The sequence below is a fragment of the Penicillium chermesinum genome (assembly GCF_028974085.1).
Source record: "Penicillium chermesinum strain IBT 19713 chromosome Unknown utg000005l:1.0-4115287.0:1.0-4118363.0, whole genome shotgun sequence".
Taxonomy (NCBI): domain Eukaryota; kingdom Fungi; phylum Ascomycota; class Eurotiomycetes; order Eurotiales; family Aspergillaceae; genus Penicillium; species Penicillium chermesinum.
The window spans coordinates 2,345,487-2,362,243 of NW_026695315.1; the positions used below are offsets into that span (position 1 = coordinate 2,345,487).

General features: G+C 52.7%; 9 protein-coding genes across 9 annotated transcripts; 2 read left to right on the forward strand and 7 right to left on the reverse strand.

The window, feature by feature from the left end:
- Positions 1–249: 249 nt before the first annotated feature.
- N7468_007044 (GNAT family N-acetyltransferase) lies at positions 250–1,088 on the forward strand (the record flags this gene model as incomplete). Its single annotated transcript, XM_058476340.1, has 3 exons — positions 250–637; positions 715–823; positions 890–1,088. The coding sequence occupies 3 exons, from the start codon at positions 250–252 to the stop codon at positions 1,086–1,088; spliced, it is 696 nt and encodes a 231-aa protein (XP_058329230.1).
- A 197-nt stretch (positions 1,089–1,285) lies between these two features.
- N7468_007045 (uncharacterized protein) lies at positions 1,286–1,690 on the reverse strand (the record flags this gene model as incomplete). Its single annotated transcript, XM_058476341.1, has 1 exon — positions 1,286–1,690. One exon carries the CDS (start codon positions 1,688–1,690, stop codon positions 1,286–1,288), a length of 405 nt encoding a protein of 134 aa, XP_058329231.1.
- Positions 1,691–2,571: 881 nt separating this feature from the next.
- Positions 2,572–5,654, reverse strand: N7468_007046 (KAR9 family protein; the record flags this gene model as incomplete). Its single annotated transcript, XM_058476342.1, has 3 exons — positions 2,572–3,072; positions 3,146–4,865; positions 4,909–5,654. The coding sequence occupies 3 exons, from the start codon at positions 5,652–5,654 to the stop codon at positions 2,572–2,574; spliced, it is 2,967 nt and encodes a 988-aa protein (XP_058329232.1).
- A 1,004-nt stretch (positions 5,655–6,658) lies between these two features.
- Positions 6,659–8,163, reverse strand: N7468_007047 (uncharacterized protein; the record flags this gene model as incomplete). The annotated part of the gene is made up of 2 exons (XM_058476343.1): positions 6,659–7,344; positions 7,425–8,163. The coding sequence occupies 2 exons, from the start codon at positions 8,161–8,163 to the stop codon at positions 6,659–6,661; spliced, it is 1,425 nt and encodes a 474-aa protein (XP_058329233.1).
- An 842-nt stretch (positions 8,164–9,005) lies between these two features.
- N7468_007048 (alternative oxidase) lies at positions 9,006–10,207 on the reverse strand (the record flags this gene model as incomplete). The annotated part of the gene is made up of 3 exons (XM_058476344.1): positions 9,006–9,537; positions 9,600–9,890; positions 9,948–10,207. The coding sequence occupies 3 exons, from the start codon at positions 10,205–10,207 to the stop codon at positions 9,006–9,008; spliced, it is 1,083 nt and encodes a 360-aa protein (XP_058329234.1).
- An 891-nt stretch (positions 10,208–11,098) lies between these two features.
- N7468_007049 (acylphosphatase) lies at positions 11,099–11,720 on the reverse strand (the record flags this gene model as incomplete). The annotated part of the gene is made up of 5 exons (XM_058476345.1): positions 11,099–11,278; positions 11,350–11,449; positions 11,498–11,510; positions 11,579–11,609; positions 11,706–11,720. 5 exons carry the CDS (start codon positions 11,718–11,720, stop codon positions 11,099–11,101), a joined length of 339 nt encoding a protein of 112 aa, XP_058329235.1.
- Positions 11,721–12,621: 901 nt separating this feature from the next.
- On the forward strand, positions 12,622–14,785 carry N7468_007050 (putative glycerol:H+ symporter (Gup1); the record flags this gene model as incomplete). The annotated part of the gene is made up of 2 exons (XM_058476346.1): positions 12,622–13,047; positions 13,115–14,785. Coding segments are annotated over 2 exons (2,097 nt in total), but the record flags the coding sequence as incomplete, so codon positions are not given.
- A 444-nt stretch (positions 14,786–15,229) lies between these two features.
- On the reverse strand, positions 15,230–15,829 carry N7468_007051 (putative HIT finger domain protein; the record flags this gene model as incomplete). The annotated part of the gene is made up of 1 exon (XM_058476347.1): positions 15,230–15,829. The coding sequence occupies one exon, from the start codon at positions 15,827–15,829 to the stop codon at positions 15,230–15,232; it is 600 nt and encodes a 199-aa protein (XP_058329237.1).
- Positions 15,830–16,222: 393 nt separating this feature from the next.
- Positions 16,223–16,720, reverse strand: N7468_007052 (uncharacterized protein; the record flags this gene model as incomplete). The annotated part of the gene is made up of 3 exons (XM_058476348.1): positions 16,223–16,303; positions 16,398–16,503; positions 16,584–16,720. The coding sequence occupies 3 exons, from the start codon at positions 16,718–16,720 to the stop codon at positions 16,223–16,225; spliced, it is 324 nt and encodes a 107-aa protein (XP_058329238.1).
- Between the last annotated feature and the right edge of the window lie 37 nt (positions 16,721–16,757).

Consider the following 16,757-nt stretch of genomic DNA (forward strand, 5'->3'; position numbering starts at 1 on the left):
GCCCGAACATGCTCATTTGTTCTCCAAATCATCCTTTGATATCTCCAATTCCCTATCAGATGCGGGGTTCCACCGCGCCTTGTCATTGAAGAGATGACTCAGCCTTACCAGTAGTTACAAGCCGATATTTGAGCCAGCTAAAGTCCTATATCGTCTATCTTCTCACAAAGCGATCCACTACCGAAGCCCAAGGCCCAATTGCATTCAATCCAGGCTCTGTTGCCTCAGCGTTGTCACCAATCAGCCACCATGCCCGCCTTACTAGAAGACCCCTCCACCCGCATCCCCGCACCAACAGCGCATGCTACAGCTGCGCCATCCCTAAGCGCAAGACATGCCACCTTGCCCAAGGCAGACAATGCCGCCGTCACCCTATATCCCATCACAAAGGGGCCATCGAGTATTCCGCAAGACCTGATTCGGTTCCTCCATGCCGAATTCAGCGCCGAGATCACGCGCGGCAGCACGTATCCCATGGAAGAGCCGATGGCCCTGCAAGCATATGCAGATTACTGGTTTGGTACTTTTGCAGTTGTTGCGGTGCTCGATGACCCGAGTGACAGCAATGGATTGAAGGAGGGGAGAGACTGGGAGAAGGTTTGCCTGGGGACTTTCTATATCAAGCCGAACTATCCTGGTATGTTCCGAAGTATAGATTCTGGTCGTGATGCGATCATTCCCATTCTCTATGACATACATTGACTTCGCCGATAGGTCGTTGCTCGCACATTTGCAATGCTGGCTTCCTCTCCGCCACCGCTGCTCGTGGAAAAGGCGTTGGACAAACGATGGGCGAGGCATACTTGGATTTCGCGCCCGACTGGTGAGTAGCCGCCCTCTATAATCCGAAAAGAGCTTTCCCGACCACTTCGCATCGCTCGGGCGACAGTCTTTCCGGATATCGAGCTAATTGTGTCCAGGGCTACACATACTCCGTCTTTAACTTGGTATTCGCCAACAACCCCGCCTCTATTCGCATCTGGGAGAAACTCGGCTTCAGCGTTATTGGCCGTGTCCCCAAGGCCGCACGGCTAGCTAATAGTAAGGAGCTCGTCGATGCTCTGATCTTCGGACGAGAGCTGGTCTAGATAAGATCAACCAAGCTGGATCACGCAAGACGGTTGTTTAGATTTATTGCAGCAGCTCTTGATTTTTTTTTCGGCACAAAGACCACCGATTATTGTATCGATACAAGCAATGGGTAACTATATAGCATCGTGACATAATAGACTTATTCTTCATTCCAGCGGGAAAAAAAAGAAAAGAAAAGCCCTTTCCCACCAAATCAACGACTCTCCAACTCATGTTCCTCCGCATAAATTCGGAGAGTCCCACCATCTTGCGCATGCAGCTCCAGCGCTAGTGTCCCACTTCGGGAGGTGTACCAACCCACCGAGCTCTCGCCGATTCCTTGGAAGGTGTCGCGGGCATAGAAGTCTGCTTTCTTGAAGTCGTGGTGGTAAATGATTTTAAACAAGTCCAGGACCATCTCGTTAGCTAGGTCTAGCTTGCTGAAGACGCCTTCGATTGTGAACTCTGGTTCATCGGACAGCGATAATCCTTCGTGAACCACGACGAAGACATAGAGCTCCTCTGACGGTGCGTCATCGGTTGCATATTGCTCGTGTGCTGTTTCGAGCGCTTGCAGCAGCTCGTCTGGGAAATAGGGATCTCCGTACTCCCGATTCATTTGTTTGGGCGTTTGTGGCTTCTGGTCGTCTTCTCGTACTGTATCGGGTTGACAATGTGAGGGTAAAGCTGGGAGAAGCTCATTCTTAGGGAAAGAAGGGAAGCTTTGGCTGTAAATCGAGAGAACCAGTCAAGGACACATTATGACGGCAATCGTGTATGCTGAAAACACGGCGCATAGTATTTGATTTTTAAACTTTACAAGGCTCACAGGCGCGCGGATTTCGGTTCCTTGAATCTTGAGTCCCCACTCGAACAAAGAGGCGCCGGCTTTATTTATCGACCGATAAAGAACAGCGAACAAAGAACGCGCAAGGCGCTGCGGAGCCTCCTGCGCGCAAATTTCAAGTCGCTGACTCGTGAGATTGCCTAACTAAGATTCATAGACTCCGTTCCTATCCGACTTCCGTATCAGTGACGCATATGCTTGCAAGTCCCATGATACAAGTTTGGGTACCAACCCTGGAAGGTCGGGCTTGAATCTTGGGGACATCCATGGATGTACAGGGACAAGACACACGCGATCATGACCTTATCTATTACGTCCATTCTCGGGGAAGTACACTACAAGAGATATATTCACAGGGTTCGTATGAAACGAGAAAATCAATGACCCAAACGGAAGCGAGACCCAACGCTCAGACCGTACCATGCAACAAGAGGGATATCACGCAATAAAATCACCTGCAATAACACGGACCAGATTGTTCAACGGGACAAGGGAAAATATCCAGTCTGCTGAAATAGATGGCACAGAAAACACGCATAAAGGAGACAAGAGGATTCATAGAGATAGGATGAAGGGCGAGAGGGAGAGGGTAAAGTGGGGGTGGGAAAAGAATAGAAGAAGAGGATAGGTATTATGGGGGGTAGGAAAGAGCATCATGCTCTAAAAGGTGGGCGAGAATCCAACTTCTTCTGTGCGGCTGTCCGTTCCTTGTCGCGCTTCGGCAGAGGCAAGAGACTGGTTCGCTTATGGCCAGAGTGACCAAGAGCCGTACCCGGGCGGGCATTTTTGCTTGGACTATCATGTGCATCGGCAGTATTCACACTGCGACTAAAGGATGACCCGACGCCCGCATAGCTTTGTCGGCTTCGTGGAGTATTGCTCAATTCAGGAGCGTTGGGTATATTCGAGGGCCGGCGGAGACGGCTGTAAGGGGGAGGATCAAGCAAAGAAGAGTGGGCGGGCGTTGGAGAGGAGACGTTCCGGGCAGGGCTGCGGGATGAAGATGCGAGACGAGAGGACAGACGACTAATAGAGCGGCCTGCACCGGGTGCCGGAGAAGAAGACATGCCACGTGAGAAGGAGAGAGTAGAAGCAGGTCGAGGCGTGGTTGAGGATCCGGACGGCTTGCGGGTATGTATAATTGTAGTTGTGGCCTACATCCAGATCGGCCGTGTTGGTGCTGGCATTCCACCTTGGGCGGTTCGGAATAGGCGATGGCTGAGGCACCCGAGATTTGCGAGAAGCTGGTGTCGGCGTGACAGCTGTGTGCTGGGGCGAATATGCCCCTCCTGGGGTCGGAATAGAAGATTTCCGGCTAGTCACTGCCTGGGGCAAGCCGGATACGCGACGGATCTTGGACAAAGTAGTGCGAGTTGTGCTGCCAACGGAGCTTCCGCGGCGGCTGGAATCCCCAAGCGGGGTTGATCCGCCCTTATATCCGCTCCCGCTGAGGATAACAGAGGACGCGGGCGAGCTTCCTGGGGTTTCGGCAATGCTTCCAGTCGCGGGGCTATCTAGAGTCAGGATGCTGGAAATGGAATCTCTCAACTGGTGATTGCTGGCAATCTGTACGTCCTCGAGAGATGCATCCATGACTTTCAGACTGGCCTTGAGAGCATCTGTACGGGATTGCATATCGGCCAGTAATCGTAGGACCTCGCCGTTGACAGTGAGACGTTCATTGAGACCCTTTTGAATGATCGAAATGACACGCTCAATGGCCGGGAGATAGTGCATCTTCTTCGCCTCGTAATTCTCAATGCGCTTGGTCAAGCTGGCCGGGTTATTGATCTGCGCATTCGATTCCAGGCCTTCTTGTAGCTTGGTTATACTGCGCTCGACCGAATCGAACATCTTCTGTGCTTGGTTGCCTGCATTGCGGAACACGATAATCCACCGGTCCTCTCCCAGCTCCTTTGCCAGCGTCTTGATCTCTTGTTCGAGGGCCTGGTAGCTCTTCTCTAGACGCTCCTGTCGATCTTCCAACTCCTCGATTGCACTTGGGAAGACATTCATGGCTCTTGACTGGAACATGGAGATTCGCATAGGAAGGAAATCCAGCGAAGCACGGAGAGCACCTCTTCGAGCATCTAGCTCAGCAAGCTTGAACTGGCTAGAATCATCATGGGGTGTCTTGATGGTAGGCGTACCCGAGGTCCCAGCCAAGATAGGCCCAAGACTAAACCGGTTGCTAGCAGGCGAGCGACCCTTGACAGGTGATTCCTCCACAATCGTTTCAAGCTCATTGATGTCAAGGCCATTGCTAGTTTCGCCACTGGGGTCTAATAGTGTTTGATGGCGCTTCTCTTCCATCTCGAAGATCATGCTGCTGAGTTTGTCGATCTCCATTCCGAGATCACCCAGCACGTTGGACCAAAGCTCCTCCCATTCCATCGACAGCTCAACTTGCTCCTTCACGCCCCGGAGCTTAACTTTGATCTGCGACCAGTTTTGCAGGATGCTCTCCATCTGACTGACGATGGTCTTGAGATTGTCGGAGTCGACATTGGCAATGTCTTCTCGTAGCTGAACCTTCTCGATGGCGCTCACATACACATTGACCAGTGACTCGAACCGCGTGATCGCCTTGTCGACTCCATCAAGGCCTTCTCGACCACCGGCCGCCGCCCATTCGACATCGTCTTCCGCATCCAAGCCGCTGAGCACATCGGAAGCTTTCCTGATCCATATCTGGATCTGATCTGCTGCACCGTTCAAAGCGCGGACTGCGGCGAGGGCGGTGGATATGTTTTGGATACTCGTCTCGAGTGCAGAGGGGTCGGGAAGAGGGATGGATGTGAGTTGTGAGAGCTGGTTGCTGAATGATGCACGGGAGAATGAGTATATAGAATCGGCGCGATGGAGCCCTTGGGGGTTGAAGTAGGATTGGGTGTTGGAGGATATGGAGGCGGGGGGGGGAGTCTTTCGGGGGGGGAGGGGGCGCATCCTGTGCTGATCGTTCTTCGCTTCGCTTGGTATCGTCCACGTACTTCTCGAAGTCCGTCCGCGTATCTTGGATTGTATCACTGGGCAAGGGTTTGCGAGCGGGGACTGCGCCCAGTTGCGCCGGCGCTGGGCCAGCAGCAGACATGGGTACCGGAGCGCTGTTCTCTGCACCGGGGGCTGTCACCGCAGGTGAAGCGGAGGATGGGACAGGGAGCGGCGGGCCTTCGACGAACACGTTGGCGGGCGGGGACCCTTGCTCACGCACTCCGGAAGCCTGCCTTAGCAGATCTTGGCTGGGAAGTTCAAGTTTGTTGGACGCGCTCCGTTTCTGGGAACTTGTTGATCCTGGGGAGGCGGAGGCGGGGCCACTCCAAGCCTGGCCTTTCTTCTGAATCCGGATTGAGAGATCTTGGTGCAGACTGTCGAGTTCTTTCAGGTGCTCCTCAGGGATGCGACCGACATTCGGGGTCCGCGAGTTGTTGCTACTCTTGTTGTTGCCGTCCAGTAACTTGACGCGGGCCGCGAGACCGGGCGACAGTCGACGAAGTATCGATTGCTTTCCAGTGTTCTTCTCGGCACTGGGTGGCTCAGACGGCGCGTCGTCTTCGGTGTTATTGCTCCCAATACTCCACAGGGAGGATTTGGACTTCAGACGGCGAAGGGTGGAGGGTTGTTCATTTGGAGAGCCGGAGATGGAGACCGCGGGGGGAGGAGACGCGCCCGGGATGGACACGCTGGACGAAGTTGCGGGATCTGTCGCAGAAGAGGGACCATCAACGGGGACATGCATGGGTAACAAGACCTGGGCTGAAAGAAAGCGATCAAAGGCGAATAGGCAGGGATGGGCGTAGGAATGTTTCTTGTTCGGGTAAGGACACGAAGGAACCGGAAACCTCTTTGAGCGGCTTCTGCAAGATTGTTTTAAGTGGGAAAGGGTGGATAGGGACGGCTACATCAGGAATCCGGGGGGGAGAAGAAGACACGAGACAGAGGTTGTGGAGGTAAAATAAGCCTGTAAAAGTCAAGGAGGCTCGAGAGTCGAATATCAAGCACACATGCTTTAACTGCGTTAGTTGCTCTATTGGGCAGCAATCCTCATGAGACAAAACGAGGGATGAGAGAGGCCTTCGCCGTTTACTGCAGAAACGGTACCTGCCGGACCACGTCTGTCCTCTGGGCCCACCAGGTACCTCCTTTCCCTTCGGAATGTAATTTAAGATCGGCCATATGATTTCATCTCAAGCTTGGCCACTTGGTTGAGTTTGAACGGTTGGACATCGACATCTTTGATGCAAGTAGCACCACGGCAGATCCAAACGCTGAACAACCTTGGAACCCTGGAAGCTCCTTTTTTTTTTCTTTTCCCTCTTTTCATCTCGTCTAGCAGGAGCCATGGGCAGGAGTTCAAGGGGTTCGGATCAGCGCCCATGTGCCCTAGCGTCCAGGCCCACTCCTGTTGTTGTACGGACCCTGAAGTTGAGCTCACTCCAGATACAAGGTTTGGTACGCATATAAAACTCTTGAAAGGTAATATCCTTTAAGATGCTATGCAAAGTTTGCAGCCCCAAATATACATCAGAATCGGAGAATTTGAGAAGATACGCAACGAGATTCCGAACTAGACCAAATCGCCCGGGAGAAAACAACAATAAGCCAGAACACCTGCGGAGTCGGACCAAGGCAATTCAGGGGTATCTAGCCAAGTGTCCGTAAAGGGGAACCAGAAACAAAAGTCCAAATTCAAGTCACATCAAATATCGAGATGCATATATTCACGTCAAACCCTCCCTTTTTCTAGATCAACCCGGCGCTAGGGGGACGCCCCGGGTTGGCCGCCTGCCAATCACGCACCAGTTCCTGGCGGACCGTACTGCACCACGATAGCAGAGCTGCATCGAACTGCCTCCAGGCCTCAGTGCTGCCCCCCTGCACAACTCCCATTACGTCCACCTGGAACCGCAACTCCCACCGGAGCTCTGCAGCCTTGATCCAGAACCGCAAGTTCTCTGCCTGACGATACGGCTTGGCGATATCTTGATGATATGTCTCGATCTTGCCAAAGGGCCGCTTGGACTTCTTGACCGCGATGTTATGCAGTTGAACTAGAATCCGCCCGTCTCTGAAGCGCTCCAAGAACGGCGTCGGGAGGGAGTCGGGGGAGGCATCATCCTCAATAGCCGTCCACTCGGGCAAGTCATGTCCGCTTGGAGCCAGACTACGGAGGAATGATTCCTCGCGAGCTCTCTCGCGACCCGTCCAGTCGCCACGTGCCCAATCCCAGTTTTCCCGTTCTTGGGCTTCGATGTCCTCCAGCGCTTTCTCACGGCCCAGCATGGCGCGCACGTTGGTGATCCAGCCCTGCACGATCTCACGCTCCTCTGGCCGAAGCCCACTGGCAAAATGACGGGCTGCCCAGCGTTTGAGAGCATCGAGGACGTGGAAGAGATCTTTCCGGATTTCGCGCTCGCTTTTGATAGAAGCTAACCGTTCTGGGTGTGGGTGAGTCGTGTAGTAGATCTTCGCGGCCCGAATCGCCATGGTCATGTCATCGAGAATGCACATTCCTGGGCCTCTTCTTTAGTCTGCGGGGCCGCAGCTTGTGCAGAATCATCATCCATCGTCTCCGGGATATCGCCCGGAGACAAGCTTGTTCGTATTGGTTCCCGCGGGGGTGGTTCCACGCCATTATCAATCGCTTGCATGTTTTTCTCAGCCTTGTCGAGGGCAGTCTGTAGATCCCGCCGGAGCGTCATCAGGTCTGGCGGGGGCGGGACGTGATATGTCTTCATGCTATATGTACTGACAGTGGGAGGCAGCATGACCTCGCCGTCCTCGTCCTCGAACTGGGGATCACAGCCCGCAGAGTCGCCCGCCTCCGTCGGGCTTGCGACAAAATCATCGAGATGTTGTTCATTTGGAGTAATCAAGACGCGAGGCACATTCCCGCCGTTTTTCTTGTCGAACTCTTTGCTTCGCCCGGTCTTCCCATCTAGTAGCCCTGTGCGAGCGAAGTAGTATTGTAGATGGGCGATACTGCCTAGGCTCATGACACTGTCTCTGTGACGAGCAGACTCGGCGAATTCCGCACCGAATGGACGAATATAGCCATGGCGCCGGGACGACGTCGAAACCGACGAGCGGTCGCCCGCCGAAGTCACCGAAGACGCAGAGCGGGAGGATACTGAGGAGAAGGTGCGATCTGGCGAGGAATAAGACGAGATGGCCGGGGTGGCCGGGATGGAGGGAGAAGGCGAGCCAGATCGAATAGGCGGTTCAGTGTCGTGCGCTGGCTCTTCCATGATGTGGCGGCGTTGGTCTGAAACTCTCAATGCACCAAGTTGTACGGGAATCGTGCCAGGCTGATTTTAACCTGCAATGCCTGTTTGTTTTTGGCGCTAGCCACTTTATTTGGCCAGTTCGAAACAGGGCCACCGGGAGATGAGGGACCCCAATGGAGGTTTAATGAGGGTTTGAGAGATCGACGGCCCAGAATCTTCTTTGGGCCGGCAAAAGGGGTGTTCGGGTCCAACGGGAAGTGGCGTTAAGGGGAAGAAGAGCGGGTCGCGATCGCAGAATAATTAAGGCAAGATTAAGGTAGACAGAATGACACGTTGCTCCATGGGACTTGATTTTACAGGACTTTGCATATTGCAAAGATGCAGGCGATGAGACAAGAAATAAACCAATCCAGCTTGCACGAACTATGGACACAGGCACGAACCACTGTTGCAAAATTACTTCGTTAGGCTTAGCTCCTCGCCCCCGCGTTCCGCGTCCCAAGGTTTCCAAGGTTTGCGTGTGCTTCTTGGATTTGTGAAACCTGCCCATACCAGGATGAGACTGCGAGCCCTGGCCTCACTTCCGACATGGTTTCGCCATTTCCAATTCCCATTGGCTAGTGTCTGGTAGATGCTATCATGGACTACCAGTTGGCCGGGCAGCGAAGCAGGGCAGTATTGTATCTATCAGGCAAACGGAAAAGACCATCGCTGACAGTTGATATTCAAAGGGAGTACGAGAATGCTTATTTGCAGGACTATTTTTACAGTACGGTACAACGGAATTATCAACAGAAAGAGTAGAGTCTATGGATGTAGAGCTATCACCTAACGCCGTCCTAGAGTCACCAAAAACCAGGGGTCTACTTTTGCTCCTGAGGCTTGAAAAAGATCTCGTCGCGTTCCCATCCTGTTGCTCTGAGGTTCTCAATTCCCTCTGTGGGATGATCCTTTGTTGGATCTTTGTACTCGGTCATATAAGGGTTGGGATCCCCCTTCTGGTCCAAGTTGCCCAATGTGTGGTTGACCTCGCGGTGCTTCGCCTCATCGGCCCGGATGTATAGGATGAGATCCTTCATCTTGCGGTTGCCTTCAGGCATTTTCCAGTACCGAACTGCGATATCCGGGGCCTCCAGGTTATCCCACTCGGGCAGTTGTCCGTTTTCCATGTCCTTGATCACCCGGCTGTACGTAATGACGGCTTCTTCCTCGAGATATCCGACAAACCGGTGGCAGATACGCGGAGAGATTAAGTAGGAGAGGAAGAATCCGTTGAAGAAGACACCCTGGGCGCCGAGGACCATGAGGCGCATGAGCCAGCCCGGTTCAGCCATCTTGAGGAAGGTGAGCAGGTGCATGCGCTCATTGAAAGCTTCCTCGAGAAGGGTTTCGATCCTGTTTCGTACGGACATAGGTCAATCTTCTGGCATACCGTTGTACTTTGGATCACTACGTACCATCCGTTATCTCTCTTCATGCGTCGCAGACTGTGGAGATGGCGCAGCATACCGCCGACCATGCCGGGGACGCCTGCCACGCTCTCGAGGAAGATAAACCGGTTCATCCATTGCTTGGGAGTCAAGTTGAATCTTTCGGGATGTTTAGCCTCTGGACGGGGGTGTTTGTATCCAGTGACGAAGTCCATGCCCCAACGGAAAACACGCATTGTACCGAGGGCGACCTTATCGGACCAGTTTCTCGCATCCCGGTGGGCGACTGCAACATTGCGCATTTGCTCTACGGTGTACCTTGACGTGCGTCAGGGTCATGATATCTTTCGTGAGGGTTGTGCGGGGTTTGCATACACTGGGTGAGCCCATGCTTGCACTTCTTTGACACCAGGGGTCTCGGGCGATGGGAAGTATTCCTCGGTTCGGTTCTGCTGGGTCGAGGAGATGGATCGTTTTGAGACGTAGGCGTAGGCGACGGGCGTGACTTGTTTACTGTGAGAAGGGTGTAGGCGACTGGCCGCTACGCCTGAGTAGGCTCGAATCGCCAGAGGGAAGTATTTCTGCCGGGCAGCTGCCCGGAAGGGCGCTGTGGTGGACAACACCGACGAGCTCATGAGGTAGTATGTCGTTTTGAGGTTGACGGTGAAGCAGGGGTGAAGGATTCTATAGAAGTTGAGATTGTAAGAGAGATTTCAAGTTAGGACTTGTTGATTGAAATCCATAGAAAATCGCTCCCTGAGCGTCGCGCTTTTTTTTATACTATTTACAATGGACGATCGATCCCTGTCCTGCCCGATGCCCTGTTCCGGTGGTGGATGCGGATCTATACGCAGTCAGAATGAACCAGGAAGATCTGAAACGGTAATCTGGTACGCCTGCGTATTGTCTGGGGCTCCACCCAGCCCAGCCTATTTCTGAGGATCCTTCGGCATTGCGGACGTCCAGAATTGTTCGAGAATTCCACATTCTGAACCGTCCACTCGGCAGGACCCACCTTTATGATCGCCATGTCAACTCCATTACTTATGTGACAAAGCCATGGTGAACATGACCCTATGGACAAGAAGCAATTTAGAGGATGCTTCCCATTCCCTTCCCAGCAGCGGCAGTGCTGTGCTTGGATTCAAAGATCGCCTCCCAGTGGCAGGTGAACTCGGGCAGAGCCGGTCCGAAGGGCCCCGGACAGCTCCGTCCCTCAGTGTCCAAGAAAATCCCTGCATACCGGCGTCGGGACTCGCATCTATACCGAATTTTCACCGGCGATATGGATCTGGCCAATTTTCGGACTTATCGAGGCCGATTAGGTCGGCTCATGATGAGTCCCTGTCGGGTCCCGAGAGAATATGAGCGCGTTACTAATATGCTTCTCATAATACCCGCGATCTAGACGAAGGGCTGTGCAAGGGGCTTTTCGAAAGCTTAACTTTCTTTGGAAAACTATCATCACGCGACCCAATGACTCATTCTTAGATGCGAGGCAAAGATACTAGGCCGTACAGTACGAGCTAAGCCGCCGAGCCGAAAGTCGACTCCATGGTCCGCATGACCAAGAACTGGCCCTCGCCCTCTTTCGGTGGCAGTTCCCGCTTCTCTACTTTCACGACGTGAGCTAGGCGTGGGCCTTTATCGATTTGCTGCAAGAGCTTTTGGACCGCATCACTGTCACCCTGGACCTCGCCTTCGACCTGGAGATATAGTTAATATCCCGGTCGAAGCATCGGGCTAGGTAAGCTGCTACAATCCGGAATGCACTCACGTTGCCGCATGTTGTATTTCGGACCCAGCCCTGGAGGCCATGGCTTGTGGCACACTTCTGGGTGAAGTCACTAGGGTCCTCGATTGAGTTTGTTTGTACTCTTTTGATAGATGATGTCATCGGGTAAGAAACAGCGGGGAGGCCTTACCGGAATCCAACGCCTGGGACAGGAGGTCAGCACAGGTATATTCGTGCTATTTAATGAGTCGGCGATGAGTGGGCGACTTACCTTGCACATTCCCTTGGACTCTGAATGCAATCTGAGCAGGATTAGCCTTGGCGGTTCAAAGATAATGCGACTCTTGGAGACGAAGATGGAGCGATCTGGAGAATAAGGATATTGCTGGTCCACGCACTCGTTTGGATGTCATGTTATGCGATTTCTGACAGTGATGTCTGATGTTTGGATGGATGGAAAGAAAACAGGTTTACGGAGACATACACGGTATGCTCTTGCGTTTGCCTTGGAATTCCTCGAGCCCTAGCCCCTGGAGCCCTGGAGAACCGCCGGTTGCTGATCTAATCGATCGTCGCCGAGCAAATAACAGCCCTGGGAATTTGTCTCATTATTCGTGACACTATCTGTTCTGAGTAATTTTTGAACTCAAACCTGCGCATTCCGCTCCCATTTCCATGGGTACCTCTGTGGTTAGTCCCCTGTTACTCCCCTGCTTGCGCCTAGCCTATCTTCGACTGGCGTCAGAAATCCGAGTCGGAACCCGTCCCTAAATACTTGTATGCCACTATTAAGAGTACCTGCTCCCTATCAATTCGAATATTATCTCGAACCAGTTTTCTGGCCGTCATTCCTTCAAATCGGAATTGGTAAAAAAAAAAAAATTCCAAACGTCTCGATGATCTTACACAGAAGCATACATCACAACCTCTAGGCTGACCTCTGCGTAAAGTGTAGTTTTATACCCCGATTGAAATCATATGCCGATGTCACGCTAGTAAGTACTAATTCAACTGCACAGCTCATACCACAGGCTCCCTCCGGTGGTATTTGTCTTGTAGAGGCATGTTTATTGGGCGCTGGTAGAGAAAATCGGCAGATGTCCTCAAATTTTACGATTAGTACATCAAGATAACATTAACTGAGGAATTAAACTATAACTATTGCATGAGGCTGATTGGACTCGTAAAGCGGCGAGTCGATTGTGCCAATCACGGGAGGCTTATCGCCAATCGGCCTCCCCCTGACAAGTAAACACTTCCGCCAGTCTGAGCATTTCTACGGCCACCTGTCCGGGCTTTCAACACTGTCCAGCTCGGAATGCCACGACGATTAAAGCATGCCTTCGATTTTTTTCCTGGCTGCGGCGATTGTATTCGCTCGACACCCTTGACACTCGTTTCACGTCTACCCCCACTACCTCAGCTGCCAACGCTGCCGACACGCAACCCTTGTCTGCCAAAGATGCGCGAGCCAACGCTGTCGCCCAGAAGGCAAACGCCCCTCTCTGGCGGACCCCAGAGTTCTTCATCTACTATCTGTTCTTCATAACGCTTGTTCCATTGATGTTCAAAACCGTGGTCGATGCTTCTAAGGGTATGTGCCATCGGGAGAAAATTGGAGGCCATCTGGTATATAAAGATCGGTTGCTGATGAAGGCGTTGGATGAAACAGAAAGCCATCCCATCTATCCGAAATACTCTCACCTCCTCTCTCCAGGATGGATTCCCGGTCGCCTCGTGGTGCGTATTCGATCTTAGCTCATGCTCGATGTAATCAGCATGACTGACCTTCCTGCGATATGACTAGGACAATTCGGATGCGCAGTATGCAAGCTTCCGCGATAATATACCTGCCTTGCTGTCGCTTCTAGTTCTGCACCCACTTCTTCGCCGTGTCTACCAGTCATTTACCACCCGCGCAAGCCACGAGGCAAAATCACCGAACCGTCCTTCCGCTTTTGCTAGGAATTCACAGCTGGAGCAGCGCATGAGCTTCGACTTCTTCTTCGGCCTTATTTTTCTCACAGCGCTTCATGGCATTTCTGCGCTCAAGGTCATTTTCATTTTGGTGGTGAACTATCGGATTGGCAAAAACCTCCCGCGATCCTACGTCCCAACCGTCACATGGATCTTTAACATTACTATCTTATTTGCCAACGAGCTGTGTGAGGGCTACCGTTTTGAACGCATTGCGTCGCTGTTAACCCCCGGATCTAGCTCGGTAGGTGATGAAGGCTCGACGCTCATGATTTTTGCGGAGAGACTTGATAGTTTTGGGGGCATTATGCCTAGATGGGAAGTCCTCTTCAAGATCACCATCTTGAGGCTGATTAGCTTCAACATGGACTACCACTGGAGTCTGGAATATCCCAGCTCGAGCCCAATTGAAGTAGGTTCTCCTGTCGCTGCCGAACTTCGATTTCCCATCTCCTCCCACACCCTGGAACTGACCCAATCACACAAGAAGAAACAACAAGACCCAGCATCCCTGTCAGAACGAGATCGGGTGCAAATACCAGCAGAACCGGCGGCTTATAGCATGCGCAACTACATCGCTTATATCCTTTATTCCCCTCTATACCTCGCGGGCCCAATCTTGACCTTCAATGATTATGTCTCTCAACAGCGATTTACACTTCCGTCCACGGCACGCTCACGTACCATATTATACGGAATTCGATTTTTCCTCACCCTGCTTTGTATGGAGCTTGTCCTACACTACATCTATGCTGTGGCCATCTCAAAAGCCTCGCCAGATTGGTCACTTTTTACGCCTGGACAGCTCAGTATGCTCGCCTTCTTCAACCTTCATATAATCTGGCTGAAGCTCTTAATTCCGTGGAGGTTCTTTCGTCTATGGGCCCTCACGGACGGAATTGATCCTCCCGAAAACATGATCCGCTGCATGTCAAACAACTATTCTATCATGTCTTTTTGGCGCAGCTGGCATCGCTCATACAATCGATGGCTTGTCCGATACATCTACATCCCACTTGGAGGTGGTGGTGGTGGTGGCGGCCAAACCTCTCAAAATGGAAAAGGCGTCCCTGCGCCGTCTGGCTTTATGGACAAATTTGTCCGTATCCGGAATTCCCTACTGGTGTTCACTTTTGTGGCGCTGTGGCACGATATCAATCTCCGTCTTCTTATTTGGGGCTGGCTTATTACCTTCTTTGTCGTACCAGAGATCTTAGGTGGCATGCTCTTCCCAGCTCGTCGTTGGCGCTCACACCCAAATGCGTACCGTGTCATCTGTGGGATCGGGTCTGTGGGCAACGTGCTCATGATGATGGTTGCCAACCTTGTTGGCTTTGCGCTCGGGTTGGATGGCCTGAAGGACCTTCTTGCCAGCTTGACAAACTCATACTCTGGCATTTTCTATCTCGTGTCATGCTGTGTGGTTCTATTCGTCGGCATTCAAGTCATGTTCGAGATTCGCCAGGCGGAAATGCGCGATGGCATCGACCTGAAATGTTAGAACTGGGCAAAACCCAAAGAAGATTTCATCGAATCTTTGCAAATAACCAATCCAATAATAATTTTCAAATGTAACAAGTTTAGTGTACAAATTGCTATCATATTTCATGCCGTCGTTAGAACGCCTGCTCCAAGAGGTACCGAAAAGCGCCTTCCAGTATACAATGCGCTGTATCACCCTAAAAGAATGCACCGCACCGGGAATCCTCATGCACCCGGTAGCAATCCAGCCCACAAGTCCGCAAATGGCAGTTCTTGCACCGTATCTTCCCCCAGTACCCACACATACAACAGAAGTGGCGCGGCGCCTTCGCCGACACGGGCGGTCCAGCCCGCGAGCCATTGTATGTTAACGGCGGCTCCGCAAGCAACATCTGTAACAGCCGCTCCGACGGCATCGACGGCGTGTATGACTTCAATAAGGGATCATTATCGTACTCCGTCTTCAAGAGCTTCGGAACCGGCTCCTCTTCCCCCGCTCCTCCCCGTCCACATCCATCAGCTCTGCTTCTCCCGCCCCCGCAGCCTTCTCAGAAACACGCTTCTTGCTTTTCCCACTCACAGCAACAGGCGTCGTCGCAGGCGTCGAGCTCCGCCGCGCAACAGCTGCCGCCGCAGCCGTAACCTTATTATTCTTCACCGCAGCTCCAGCCTGCACCGCCCCGGTCCCGCCACCAGAATTGCTGATAGCCGCCTCCTCGTCGTCCAGGTGGTTCCGGAAGGTCTTCTGGGACTGGAGAATGCGGCGCACGTTCGAGGTTGTCTTTGCGCGGTTGCCGCGGGCGCCCGCCTCCCGGGCTTGCTTGACGGGGACGGGGATCGCGACATCGCGCTGGTTCTCGCGGTCGAGCTCGGCGATGTGGCGGGCGATGGCGTTGGCGCGTCGCGAGGAGATATCGCCGCCTTTGCCGGCGTCGCGGATTCCGCGTTTGCGGCTTAGTGTCGGCGCGTGGGCTTGGGGGTGGTTGATGCCGCGGTCAGCGACGTAGGTGTAGCCTGGGGTTGGGGCTGCGCCGGAGCCTTCGAGGAGCTCGACGCGGAACATTTTGGGCTCGGGGATTGAGCTGTGCTTCGATTGAGGAGTTTGGGTTGTCTGTGGAGTCGCAGGGTATCGAGCGCGGGAAAGTTTAGATCGGCTTGATAAGGATGTTTGCAGTGTTTGCAGTGGGCTTGGGAGCTTTATCGGGACGAGTGCCTTAGGTTGGAACTCAGAGCGGGTTTAAAAGCATGGAGCATGCAGTAGAATACAGGAATTGATTGAATGATCTCAACGTATTCAAAATACTCGAAAGCATCCTTAGTGCTTTGTTTATGTTTCCCAGGGTCGCCTAGATGTTGGTGACACTGGCTGGGCTTAATGCAAGGAAATAGGCAGAGAACGCCAGCGAGACGCCAGTAATAAGTACAGTCCAATCATACAGGGATGCCTAGAGCATCACTATTTTTTCTTCAGCTGGTCCACTTTGTTTTCAAGCTCGGTGATGTAAGATTGAAGCTTGAGCGTGGCAGACTGAAGTGCCTGGATCAGATGTGTTAGTTTTGCAATAATGGGTGGAAAGCAATTGCGAGGCGTGTCATAAGGTTGATTTGGAGGATGTCGAGGATGCCCATACCGAAATATCAGCCGATAGCATCTCGTTGTTGACACGATAGTCGGCAAGGACGTAGTAGTAGACGGATGCGCCGGCCGCAACAGCGCCTGATAAGAAGCCAAAAACACTGCAAGTCCTTGGTCTTAGAGACGCCCCAAGACAGATTTGAAATATAATGAACCAGGAAAGGGGGAAACCAGTACATACCCGCCACGGAAAGCTCCAACCGGCTTCTTGGCCGGCAGTGGCGACGCGTCCCAGCGAGGGCGCGAAACAGAGAAGGGACGGGTGACGACACGCCCCTGGAGAGCAAGGAACGGTTTCAAGCTGGAGCGTAAAGCCATAGTGAGTCAGACCTCAAGTGATGAGGGAGTACTTTGG